At 29.6% G+C, this 13,703-nt stretch overlaps 1 protein-coding gene across 1 annotated transcript; it reads right to left on the reverse strand.

Annotated features, from left to right (window-relative positions):
* Positions 1 to 10,120: 10,120 nt before the first annotated feature.
* Positions 10,121 to 11,951, reverse strand: LOC114183230. Its single transcript, XM_028070164.1, has 2 exons — positions 11,705 to 11,951; positions 10,121 to 11,570 (listed from the first exon to the last, which is right to left on the reverse strand). Exons 1-2 carry the CDS (start codon positions 11,710 to 11,712, stop codon positions 10,991 to 10,993), a joined length of 588 nt encoding a protein of 195 aa, XP_027925965.1. The 5' UTR covers positions 11,713 to 11,951; the 3' UTR covers positions 10,121 to 10,990.
* Between the last annotated feature and the right edge of the window lie 1,752 nt (positions 11,952 to 13,703).

A 13,703-nucleotide genomic window follows, 5' to 3' on the forward strand; every position in this document is an offset into this window, starting at 1 on the left:
ATGGGTGGTTGTGATGGTTTGGTCTGGGATATGCTTGATTAAATTACAAGCAGGGAGGTTCGTAATGGAATTGGAAACACGTGGTTAATGTGGGCGAGGAGGTCCTTATTGGTTGTGCTCTTATGTGGGGATACGAGCGGGGAGGTTCATATGTTTCGTGCTCACACTTGATGTTGTTGTGAGCGAGGAGGTTCATACCAGGTGTTCATGCGTGTTGGACTACGAGCGGGGAGATTCGTAGAGTTGGACTACGAGTGACGAGGTTCGTAGAGTTGGACCACAAGTGGGTAAGTTTGTGGAAGCATGATAATCCCTAAGACTATATTTGGGTGTGCATTGCTCTCATATAGGTTATGAGATGAGGGTGACATGGTACAAAGAAATCTATGAATAAGAAAATGGCTAAGTTACTTTGGGATGGGTGTAATTATCATTATTTATGTATGATTGTTTATTTTAGGTCACCCTTTCTGTTAGTGTTTGGCGATGATCATGTGACTTGTCACACGGGAGCAGAGGTGAATCTAGGTGAGGACGTTGATGCATAGCGGCAAAGCTAGCCTAGCTATAGGGATTGCTTTGTGACTTGTTTTCAAAGATTTTGTAGTTTTCTTTTATTTGGCTTTTGAATTATGGATTGTAATAAGGCTTTTGAGGAGTATTTCTATTTCACGTGATGTAAGTTTTAAATTTTTCCCGCGCTTGGGAACCATATGAACTATTGAATTCCATATTTTATATAAAATTTGCTTTATCAAGAAATATCTGCCTAGGGTGTTACACTTCCTTTGTGCTTCGCTAAGTTAAAGTAGTTAATTAGAGTTCTTAATTTGGGATTTCGAGTTTTACTTAATTGTTTTGAGTGCTTCAAGTTTCTATAGTTAATTACAACCATTTCAAATCATTTTTGCATAATCAAATCATTGATTCATCCACTCAATTCTAAATATAAATGTGTCTTACACCTTGCATTCATGAGCACTCATATGCCTTTTTCCATATTTTTATTTTCTAAATAGAATCTCTTATTTTCCTTTCCAGTAGTTTTAATTCAGTTTATATAGTGTATTAGAGTTAGTTTAAGCATATACATTAGGTTCATATAGTTGCATTATGAAAATCCACAGTCTATGCATTTAGAAGCATTGGTTAGTATCATGCCTAGATTCATCTAGTTTGTTTACAATTCTTGCATTCATTTTAGGTTAGTTTTAGTTGCTTTAGTTTGTTTAATTTTGCATAATCAAATTTCCTCCATTTGCATAAAACACACTAAAAAATCATTCAAAATTCACTTTGTCTTCCCTACGATTGATCTTTGGTTTCACACTATGTTGCACTAGTGGGAAATCAATTTTTGTAAACTTGAAGATACTTAGAGTTTATGAAGCAACTAAGAACAATGATGATAAAGCTAGCCCAAGTGGTGTAAACCAAAGGGGTGATGAATGATAGCACAAATGAGTTTGATGCATGGAGATTTGATAAAGATATTGCAAAGTAAATTGATGAAGGCATGATAGATTGAAGAAGACTTTAAGAAATTTTGTGTTGATCAAGCTTGATGTGTGGTTAATCTAGCTATAACATGAAGATCTTAAAGTTTGAACATTGAAGCTTAACATGAAGACTATTTGACACATATTAGGTGTATTATGTTTGGTTGTAGTCTTTTAGTCAGTTAAATGGGCTTTTAACATATTAATTGGTTGGCTACTATGATTTTGTTATTAACATATTCAATCAGCTGAATTAACTTTCAATCAACTGATTTCACTTAAGTCAAGTAAAATCAACAAATTGAATAGATAAATCAACATGTTGAATATGCTAACAGACAGACTATAAAATATGGATTTTCGGAGAGATTAGTAACAATTGTGATTTTGAGCGCAAAATTAGTGTGAATACTTTGGAAAATTCTCTTTCTCTAAGCTATATAGATCTACAGTTGTTCGTGAAGTGTTTTTTACAATCTTGGAGCCTTTTGGTTGGTGTAAGAGACTTGGAGAAAGAGGTTTGGTTGGCTAGGGAGAGTCATCACCAAGGTTGAGTCTTTCTAAAGTTTCTGAGTGTTGTGTGGTGTGATTCCATATCTGCAAATGAGAGTCTTGTTATGCGTTGTTGAGATTCTTGTGGATTCAAGAGTCTTGGTGTAGTTTTTGTGTTTTCAAAAGTGTAATCTTGGTGGCTTTTGTAAAAATTTTGAAAGAGAGCAAAGTTAGGCTAAGGCTACCTTGATAAATTGAATGTAGCTCAAATTTGAGTAAATTAGTATAAAATTTTTTGTGTATTTGTTTGATCTTCTTTTACTTGGTTGTTAATTGTGGAAATCTTTCAAGAAAATTATTTTGAAAAATCTTTTTATAGCATTTTGATGTTTTGATGTAATCTAGAGTTGTAACCATGCCTGTACTATTGATTGGTGTTGATCTTGATTAATTGCGCTGCCAATTTCTGAGTTTATAAACAAATTTTAACTTGACAGATCTCATATATAACATCTAATTAATGTCTCATCTACTAGGTACATAGTATAGTCTAATGATGACTTGATTTAGTCTAACCTTTCTTTATCCAGTCCTTGTGTAAGTTATCTATGTATCTTAGGCTTGGTAGAATAAATTTACTTTAATCATTTTGACTTAATTTTTCATTTCATTATGGATTTTGTTAATATCAAAACTTATTCATTATTATCAATCTCGTCTAGTGGGGTTCTTGAACGTCTAACCCTAACATTATAACCATCAGATGCTACAAAGAGATAAATTGATAAGATGATTTCTAAGTCATGCATCTATAGGGCCTCATTTGACACATTTTTCTTTATTTTCTTAATTGTTTTTATTGCTCTTGTAATTTATGGTTTGCATGGTTTATTTTGTTTAAATGCAATTGATAAACTACAAAGTTAAAAATATTTATAGATAATTATATTTGTCTTTAATGTTTGATCTATTTTCTATTAAGTGGTTCAGTTTATTAAGCGCAAAAGAGTTAAGCTCTATTCAATCTTCCTCTTTCTAGAGAAAATTGCACCAACAACTTATATATGAATGTTCCTCATATATTCACATTTTATCTAACATGTGCTCATAAGTTGATATAACTATGTCAAGTTACATTGATAAATTGATAATGACCAGGCGACACAAGTCAAACACCATCAGATGATGTAAGCTCAAAGTAACATTCATCAAGCGAAACAAAGATAAAGTGACTCATTAGATGGCTCAAGCATGAGTTGCCAAGAAGACTTAAAAAGTAGGTTAAAATACTCTGTTGGTCCTCATTTTTGTACCAAAATCTCAATTTGGTCCTCGTATTTTATTAGTCTCAATTAGGTCCTCATATTTGTAAATTAGTATCAATTAGGTCCTTTCCGTTAGTGTAAAACTAACACTGTTAAGTAGTTGTCACGTGTCACCTCCTCATTTTTTTGAATTTTTTGAATTCTTTTTTTTTGAATTTTTGAATTTTTTTTGAATTCTTTAAACTTTTTTTAAAAAATATTTATGTCGCGTGTCATGTTTATAGTGTGTCACGTGTCAATCTAATATGGTGACACGTGTCAAATTATTGTATGAATCTCAATTTGGTCCTCATATTTGTTAATTTGATTTGATTTGAGTCCCAAATTTTTTTAAAAAATTTCAATTTTAGGCGCTCCAAATTTAGACCAAATTTTAGTTTTATATAATGTTATGATTATTTTTATTAAAATTGATATTTTTATTAAATATTTTAATAATATTAATTGTATAATATTAAAATTTTAAATATATTTATTTTAATTTGTTATAAAATTGTTTTAAAATTTTACATTTAAACTTATAAAATTGTTATTTTTAAGCCAACTCTAAAATATTGTTGATATAGAATGTTACACAAATATTTCGAATACAAGTTTATTAATCTATATATTTATAATTTTAAAATAAAATTTAGATAAAGTTTAATGTAAAATATAAATTGAAATAAATTAAATATTGTTAAAAATATATAATAGAAATATCACTTGTAATAAAAGTATCATCATTATATATATATAAATTAAATTTGGTCTAAATTTGGAGCACATGAAATTAAAAATTTTTTAAAAAAATTTGGGACAGAAATCAAATCAAATTAACAAATATAAAGACCAAATTGAGATTCATATAATAATTTGACAAGTGTCACCATATTAGATTGACACGTGGCACACTACAAACGTACAAACGAGACATGTGGCATAAATATTTTAAAAAAACATTTAAAAATTTAAAAAAAAATAAAAATTTAAAAAAAATTCAAAAATTCAAAAAAATGAGGAGCTGACACGTGGCACCTACTTAACGGTGTTAATTCTACATTAACGAAAATGACCTAATTGATACTAATTTACAAAAATGAGGACCTAATTGAGACTAATAAAAATACAAGGACCAAATTGAAATTTTGGTATAAAAATGAGGAGCAACGAAGTATTTTAACCTAAAAAATAAAAATTGGAAAGATGATATCTTTCTAATGGGAAAACTCATGAGACAAATGTACTAAGTAGACGATTAAAAGTCAAATCGATCAAACGAAGTGAAGCAAGACCTTATCAAAAGAAAATATTACAATCCATAAGACCATTCATAATAAATTGATTATTAGCAGATGATAGATCAGACAACTACATAGATGAATCTAAAGCTTTATGATTTTAACTTCTTTATTACGTATTCTTATATTATTTTTATTATCTTGGTAACAACAATCATATTCTTTCTGAATAATTTCAATAAGAAAAGAAAATATTTAATAAACAAATCATATCTTGAAATTGAAATTATTCTTTATACATGTCAAATGAATAATATTCATAGAAATGTCTTATATACTCAAATATTATGTTCAAATAAAGTATTGCATATTATATTTTATATGTTTCCATTGAAAAAAAAAATGAACATCGGAAAAGAATATCAAATCAATACTTCTTGTACAAAGTAATTTGTAAATTTGAGACAATAATTAAAGGAAAATATATTGATTCAAGATTTGAAAGGATGAAAATCCAAAGAAGATATGAAGATTGTATTCAAGATGGAAGAGAAAATCCAAAAAAAAAAAGAAAAAAAATCAAGAATGAAAGAAACAAAAAGTGTTGGAACATTATATCACAACTTTCCTTAGTAAGAAAAAAATCAAGAAGATTGTAATGACATGATAATGAAGGATATTTAGAAGAGAAAAATTGAGGAACAAGGTTATGAATAAGATAGATACAAAACAATAAATAAAAAGGTATACACAGAAGATAAGAGAAAATAGTTCTACATAGAATACATAGGAGAAAGGAATACTCAAAAAGACAAGAGCTTATCATGTCCATTAAAATAGTCTAATCCATCAAAGGTCTATGAGAAAAACCATTGCAATATTCCTCACATTGTGAAATTTACCCTAGTGAACTTTATTTGTACTCACTTGGAAAGGTTGACACTTGTGATACTTGAAGAGGTTGATACTCGTAACTTGAAGAGCTTTGTGTATTCTAATTAAATTAGTATATTTGACTAGTGGAACTTCTCACGCTTGGTGCTTAAGAGACTGATTGTAGCCATTGCACTAAGGGTGAACCAATATAAATTTTGTGTGTTATCTATCCTTTACACTATTATTTTGTGATTCCATATTTGTGCAAAAATGTATAAAGTATCTACAGACTCTATTTAACACCCCCTTCTAAAATCATCTTATTACACTAGCATATTTTCCATCGATTTGGAATATCATAATTAATTACAATGGATCGAAGTACAATGTTTACAAGTCAAAAGATTATTAGATATAGAGAGTCAAGACTCTATTTAACATCCCACTTCTAAAGTCATCTTATTATGCTAACATATTATATATTGATTTGGAATATCACAATTAATTACAATGGATTGAAATACAATGTTTACAAGTTAAAATATTATTAGATATGAAGAGTCGAAAAATATAAAGTTATTAATTTCGAAACCATACGACACCCAAACAAAAGGTTGAATGGAAGCGATGAATAAAGTTTTTATTAACTTAATTACAAGCACTTTTTGTGGCTTATCGAAAAACACAAGTGGAAGCCATGAATAACATGTTACAAGCAAGTCAAGAACTTGATATGAAACCTTGACCTAAGCTTTGGGGCTTATCGAAAAATAACATAAGGACTCAACTAACACCTTTCTATAAAAGTTAGTTTATGGACATGACACAATTCTACCAATCAAGATTAATTTACATTCATAAAGCTAATATTTCTAGAAAAGAAGGATGATAGTTTCTAAGACTATTTACTTCATCATTGGATTTAATTGATGGTTGAATGAAGTTGAGGAGGCGAAATTGGATTCACTTTTGACAATTGTAGGGACAATACTAATAATCTCGACATATGAATCAATTTTAATTAAAATGTTCATAAAAAACATTAAGAAGGAAAACATTAATGAAATTGAATGTAAAGTCTTCAATTTTGGGAAGGAAAAAGAAGTAAAGGAGAGTGTCAAAATAATAGCTCACAAGATAATGAGCTAGGTATTGAAAAAATGATTTACCATAAAAGAGCTTTTTTTTTTCAAGAAAATACTTAATTTCGTTATCCATAAATGTAAATATACATAGCACTAAATGTTACAAATTGTACATGTTATTAAAAAAGATTTTAAAAAAGATTGCAAGTGTGTTAATAACCATACATAGTACAAATTTATAACAAAAATCTTGTAAAAGATAATTACTATTTAAAAACATATAATCTATATATAAGTTTTTGTAGTCACAGATTAGGTGATAAACGACTTATTATATTAAAAGTATTAAATATGTTTTTAGTTCATTTATTTTTAGTAAAAAGTGGAATACATCCCACTTTGAAACTATAGAACAATTTAGTCCATCATCTTTAGAAATGTGTAGATTTAGTTATTTGAACCAAATCTTGGTAAATTTATTTAACGTTTAAAATGCGTTTTGTGAGTTTTACATAAATTGTTTGACACATTTTCGCTTCAATGTTAATTGAAAAATACGTTTGAAATGTCAAATAAACTTATCAAAATTTAGTTAAAATAACTAAATTCACACATTTATAAATATAAAGGACTAGATTGTTCCAAAGTTTTGAAAAGAGACTAATTCAAACTTTCACTAAAATTAAAGGACCAAAAACATATTTAACCCTACTAAAAAATCACTATAATGTCTAAACTCCAAATGACAAATGAAAAACAAAAATAATACCTTAGTTACTAGTCTGTTTCCAATCTTTCCTTTACCTTTAATAATAATTTCTTGTTGTTTATCTTTCTTGCCATTTATATCTTTTGTACATTAATTTCTTAGTCTTTTATTTTATCCTGTTTCTTCAATTCTCTCGTTAGTGTTTGTTTTCTTTTTGCATTTATTTTTGTTTCGTCTATTTACCTCTAACATTTTTCAAAAAATTTATCATTTAATTTTTTTTTTTTTTACAAATTTTCTTACCTTTGTTTATTGTTGTTTATTTCGTCGTTTTATTCCTTGCAATATCTTATTTGAAATATATTTTGAAAACTTTTATTTAAATCATATATAAATATTAGTAATATGAAATAGAGTTTTATTCAAGACTACGACTACTAAATATTTTAAAATTACTATAAAAGTAATAAATGAAGTCTATATTATTATAATTACAGAAAATCAAATTTGTTGTCTAGTGTGTTGATGCAATATATTTTGTCGGTCTAATTTTAGTCTATGTATAAGAACTTATATATTTAAATTAAAAATAATAAATATGTAAATAAAAAAATCATAACATTTTTTTTATTTATAAAATTTATATCCGTCAAATTTTCTTCGGAAATAAATGTATCTTGAAATACCAAGAAAAGTTAAGTGGAATCTCTTTGTTAAGTTTCAGATGATATTTATGACCTCATTGTTGAGTTTCAGTTAACACCGAAAGTAGGTTATTATAACTTTTGGTCGTTAATTTAAGTCTTTATTTTCATTTACTGTTTTTATCCAAATTAGTAGGAGTTACTAAGCAGAATAACCAATTTATATTGAATAGGATCCAAAAGTCATAATCAAAGTTATTTTATCACTTGAACTTGAGAATTAGCATCGTACATTGATGTGACCCCAACAAGCCTAGCATTAAGCAAGGTACACTTTCAAGTTCAAGCCCATCAAAAGGCCCAATAACAATGGATATGCTTAAAAAGATCTAAATGAGCTTCATCCAAGATGGTTCAAACCTACATGGGCTTCTCACACTCTTCACATGGGCCAAAGAAGATGTGAAGATTTAAAGAGGTATATCAAAGAACAATAAAATAGCAATAATATTGGCTAATTGTTTAGGCCTTGTTTTTTTAGAATAATAAGTTAAACAACGTGTAGTTGAATTGCTAAAATTGGACTTGACTAAGCCCAATGGGAGATTTGGCCGTGAGCTACCAAAGGTCCAAGGTGGACTAAGTGGAAGTCAACATTCCTTCCTACACTTCATGGATCTAATACATCCAAGGGCTAGGAATGTTTCCTTCTTTTTCAAGGCATCATCCAATGGCCGTGAGCATTGCTCCTTCTCCAAGCTACGGCCAAGATTGAATGCATTTTTCATCCAAGGGCTAAGAATGCTTATGTGTATTTACTTTCATATAAAAGCCTAAATTTTATACTATTGTAATCACTCTTGAACTTTTAAATAATAGATGCATATGAGAAAACTTCACTCCTATTACTTTTTGTGAGTCAATTGAGCTAGAGGATTGAAACATCTCCTCTAGCTACCTTCCTTTATCTTCTCTAAACTCATCCATAGAGTTCTCTTCTTCACCTTCATGCAAGGGACTCCATCACACATTAACCATTTACCCCCCTAATCAAACAAAAGTAGAATTAAATCATGAAAGAAAACAAAAAGAAGAATAAATATAAGTTTTATTTCCTGGGTGTTGTAAATTGCTATTGATTAAAGTAATAAAAATATATTGTTTGGGTAGTATTTTTAAATTAAAATTTCACGTATTTGTGAGATTAAATTTCATTAAAAAAACAAAATTTTGAAATTTTGCTATAGTTCATATTGTTTAAATTTTGTATATGTTCGATGTAGGTTAGAACCATTTCAAGGTAGAATTTTGTCGATTTTGTTGGACTGAAAAATGAATTTTCGAATTTGATATTAACTGAAATACTTTATTCTTACAAAAAAATAAAAATTCATTAAGTTGTATTATCCTGAGTTGTATTATCCACATAGAACATATGAAATTTTAAACAACTTAAAATAAAGACTATTCACATTTAATGTAAATATAAATAGAAATAGAAATAAAATTCCAAGATATATGATTCATAAAAATATAACATGATTTTGTGAAACAAACACTCTAAAATTCACCCTAGCCTTAAGAGAGCTACTTAACCAGCACCAATAGTTGTTGAAATGTTGTAGCATTACAGGCTTGAACCTCCGAATACACCAAGTTGATCTCAGAGGAAACCCTGATAAATCATTCATGATATTCATAACTTCCATTTGAATTTCAATTGCAACTAGCTTAGTCGACCATAACATTATCCCTTGGCAGGCTCCAAGCAAATTAGAACCAACTTATTTTCAGCACATTCTTCCGTTAAAGTTGCTGATAAGTATGCTGATAATGTAGAATCAAAAGTATATGAATGAAAACCTGAACTAAAGCAATGTTCTGAACTATAGATTGCGAAACATAAGTCCACTACTGCAGTTCGGAGCAGATCCTTAATTCAGTCAAAGTCCCATTAAGGATCCACCACAATTATCAATTTTCCATTTTGTGGCTTCCTCAACAAAACCCTTTCACCAACCTCGGTACAAAATCTAAACTTCTCATGTAGTCAACCCTTTCATCAAAACGTAAAAATTAAGACATAGTTGAATGCTCTTACACGAATGTCTGCATTATCTTAATTTAGACAGATCAATTGACCAAACCCCAGGACAATAAGCTAGAATTTGACCAATAAAAATGTCATCACCTAAGCATTTGAGCATTAATCTATTCCATTTCAATCATAATACAACAACATTAAGGTTGACTACAAGCAAACAGAACACTACTCAGAAAACCAGAACTTAATTAAGCCATTTATCATGTTAATTAACAGAAAACAAGAACCAGATATCTAATCACACAAAGAAACATCTGCCAATTGCTAACTTAACCAACCAAAACAATCTTCTAACCAGTGCAAAACTTCTACAAAATCCTGCAACCGCAGAGTCCACTGGAAGCTCAATTCAGTGAAAATAAATTCCATCGGTAAACATGACCACCAAATTTTGCTCTCGAATCTTCTTCCACAAGAGAATCAGACCCCACCAAATACACCATTGACTTAAGAAAATTTCTTGCAACCTTCATCAATTTGAACAAACCCATGATCTAAACCAAACCACACCACGTTAGAATAGATTTCAAACATGTTTTATTCAAAATGCTCCAAACTCAGTTTGAAAAGTAACCTAAGTTTCATAACCTATTTAGCTATTTTCAAAACTACATATACACACACTTATATTTTACATTACACCAAGTTCCCTTTAATGCAAAACCAAGTTCCTACTACATCCTCAGTTTGCAAAATGAAAACAATTCCAAAATTAAGTTTGCCAACTTTATCCCAAACCTATAAAATGCAGCCTAACCAGATCGTACATCATCCAAGTAAACTATAACCCAAACACTTCTCATTTGGGTCCCATTGAAATAAATTCCTCACAACACTAATAATCAAACACAAGGCAGACAAAATAAACTGTCAGTAAATATTTCTTTCTTTCTTTTGTTTTGAAAACATGTAAAGAGAGAAAACACAATAAAATATTTCTCCCCAGTCCCTACTTGCTCACCCCATCACCGATTCAAGCGAACACATTAAAAAGGAACCATTTCATATAAAACACAAATGACAAATTTTTATGGTTTCAGTGAGTGAAGGCATAGATAGCAGTGGAGATATAAAGCACGAGAGCTGAAGAGACCAAGACGACCATGGCGGTGACGGCGTGCACGGCGGCTTTGCTACCGCAGGAGAGCACACCGAGGCGGATCTGGATGACGTTGACCATTGACAACACCAGGAAGAGGCAGCCCATGACGGACCCAATGGCGGAGCCCAGCATGCCCAGCCTCAGGGCCTTCAGGTTGATGTGGGCCCGGAAGGCCTCGTCTGTGTCCTTGCTGTTGAGCAAGTTGAGCGCCAGCTTGAGCCCCTGCGCCACCAGCGAGGACCAAAGGAAGAAGCTAAACGACACCACTTCGAAGACGAGGAGCTTCTTGGCCATGTCGGTGCCGGCGTCGCACGCCGAACGGCTCTCCAGGCTGCGCTGCCCCGGCGTGGTGAGGGAGAGCCCCACAAACACGGCGATCGTGAAGAGGGAGTTCACGTTGACCAAGCCGTCCAAGGCGGTGACATGGACGCTCGTGGTGGAGGAGGAGGAAGAAGAAGACACCCTTCTGGTCATTCCATCATTCGGGTAAAACTCCTTTGGGTACTGCTCTGATCTGCGTTAATCAAATCGAAGGAAAAAAAGAAGAGATTCAAAAAGATCAAATTTTTTGGATTAGAAATTGAAGCGATTAAGAAAATAATTTGGCGGTGAGTAAAATGTGCGTGGAGAGAAAGAAGAGAGAGATACTCGTCCATTGGGAATCAATGCCGGTGGAGAAAGAGGTGGCTTGGGTTTTAGGGTTAACGGAAATTGTTTGCTTAGCGAAGAGGGAGATGCTTTGGTTTTCAGTGCCTGGTTGGATGGATGGCTTCTTAGCTTTGTTTTGCTTTGCTTTTGGGGTGCTTTGAAAAGGAAAGGTATATGCAAGAAATTTGAAAAAGAAATGAGACCGCATTTAAAAGAAACACGTCAAATTAAGGAGTCTTCTTCATTTCTAATCTTTACAAAAAAGTTGCCAAAAAGATATGGGAGGAAGGTATGTATGTGTACCCCAATTTCTATTACTTCAAAATAACGCAGTCTTAAGAATTCATAATTTTATAAAATATAATACTATAAAATTAAAATAATAGAGTTTTAGAATATATATATATATATATATATAAAATCTTAGGAAAATAACATTAAAGAAATATATATAATTTTTTTAGACTAATAATGAAATAATATATATATATATAAATTATTTTTAAGGCAAAAATTATATAGTTGTTTTATAACAGAGAGAATTTATTTTATTTATTAAAATATAAATTTTTCTAGTTAAGAATATAACACAAAATAGTTGTCAACCATATACCCTTTTATACAATAAGATAGATTTATAACCATTAATAATATATGCTTCTTACATTTTTTTTAAGAAAATTTACTCATAAATTATTATTTTTACAATTTTACTTTTAAAAGTATTCTTTTTAGAACTTTATCCTTGAAATTGTATTTTGAATTCTTAAAATAAAAGATAAATAAAAGTTTATTATTTTCACAAGTAACTGTAGAAATTAAACCTGTATTTCATCTAGAATTATGTATGTATATTTGTATTAAGAAATTAAAAAACAAAATATTTTCCAGTAGTTTAATAAATAATTTTGTTAGACAAATAAGAAAATTATAAATAACTTTTTTATATATTTTATTTTTATTTTACTTTATATGTTTTTAAAAAATTGTATTGCAATAATAGTTAAATATTCTTTAATTATATTAAGATTAAAATACTCCATTTTACTAAAATCTCAATTTGGTCTTCATACTTTTATTAGTCTCAAGTAGGTTCACATTTTTGTAAATGAGTAACAATTAGGTCATTTTCGTTAGTATGGAACTAATACAGCGAAGTAGATGTCACGTGTAAGCTTCTCGTTTTTTATTTTTTAATTTTTTTAAATTTTTTTAAAAAAATATTGATGCCACATGTCATGTCTATAGTGTGTCACGTGTCAATCTAATATGGTGACACATGTATTGTATGAATCTCAATTTGGTCCTCATATTTGTTAATTTGATTTGATTTTTCTCCCAATTTTTTTTTTAATTTTCAATTTCATGTGCTTGATCAAATTTAATTTTTATATAGATGTTATGATGATACTTTTATTAAAATTGATATTTCTATTATATATTTTTAACAATATTAAGTTTATTTAAATTTATATTTTACATTAAACTTTATTTAAATTTTCTTTTAAAATTATAAATATATAGATTAATAAATTTATATTCAAAATATTTGTATAATATTATATATCAACAACTTCTATACAAATCTTAGAGTTGGCTTAAAAATAACAATTTTATAAATTCAAATGTGAAATTTTAAAATAATTTTATAACAAATAAAAATAATAACATTATATAAAAGTTAAATTTGGTCTAAATTTGGAGCGCATTAAATTGAATCAAGGATGTCAATATGTTTTAATCATTGTCGCATTTAATCACTGTCGCATTTAATTGAATTTGTTGATTGGCATTGTGAATCTGTCACCCCCCATGTGTTATAATGTTGTGTTTGTTTGGAAATTGAAGCTTTGAACAAGGACATTGGTGTTTTCGTGACTGTTTAATCGAAATTGCAATTACGTTTTGTTGTTGTGTTGAAATTTTGAATTTGTCTGCCAACCCCCTCCCCCCCCCCCCCTTGTGTTATTGTGTTGTATTTGAATCTGGAAATTGAAGC

Source organism: Vigna unguiculata, chromosome 5 (genome assembly GCF_004118075.2).
Source record: "Vigna unguiculata cultivar IT97K-499-35 chromosome 5, ASM411807v1, whole genome shotgun sequence".
NCBI lineage: Eukaryota > Viridiplantae > Streptophyta > Magnoliopsida > Fabales > Fabaceae > Vigna > Vigna unguiculata.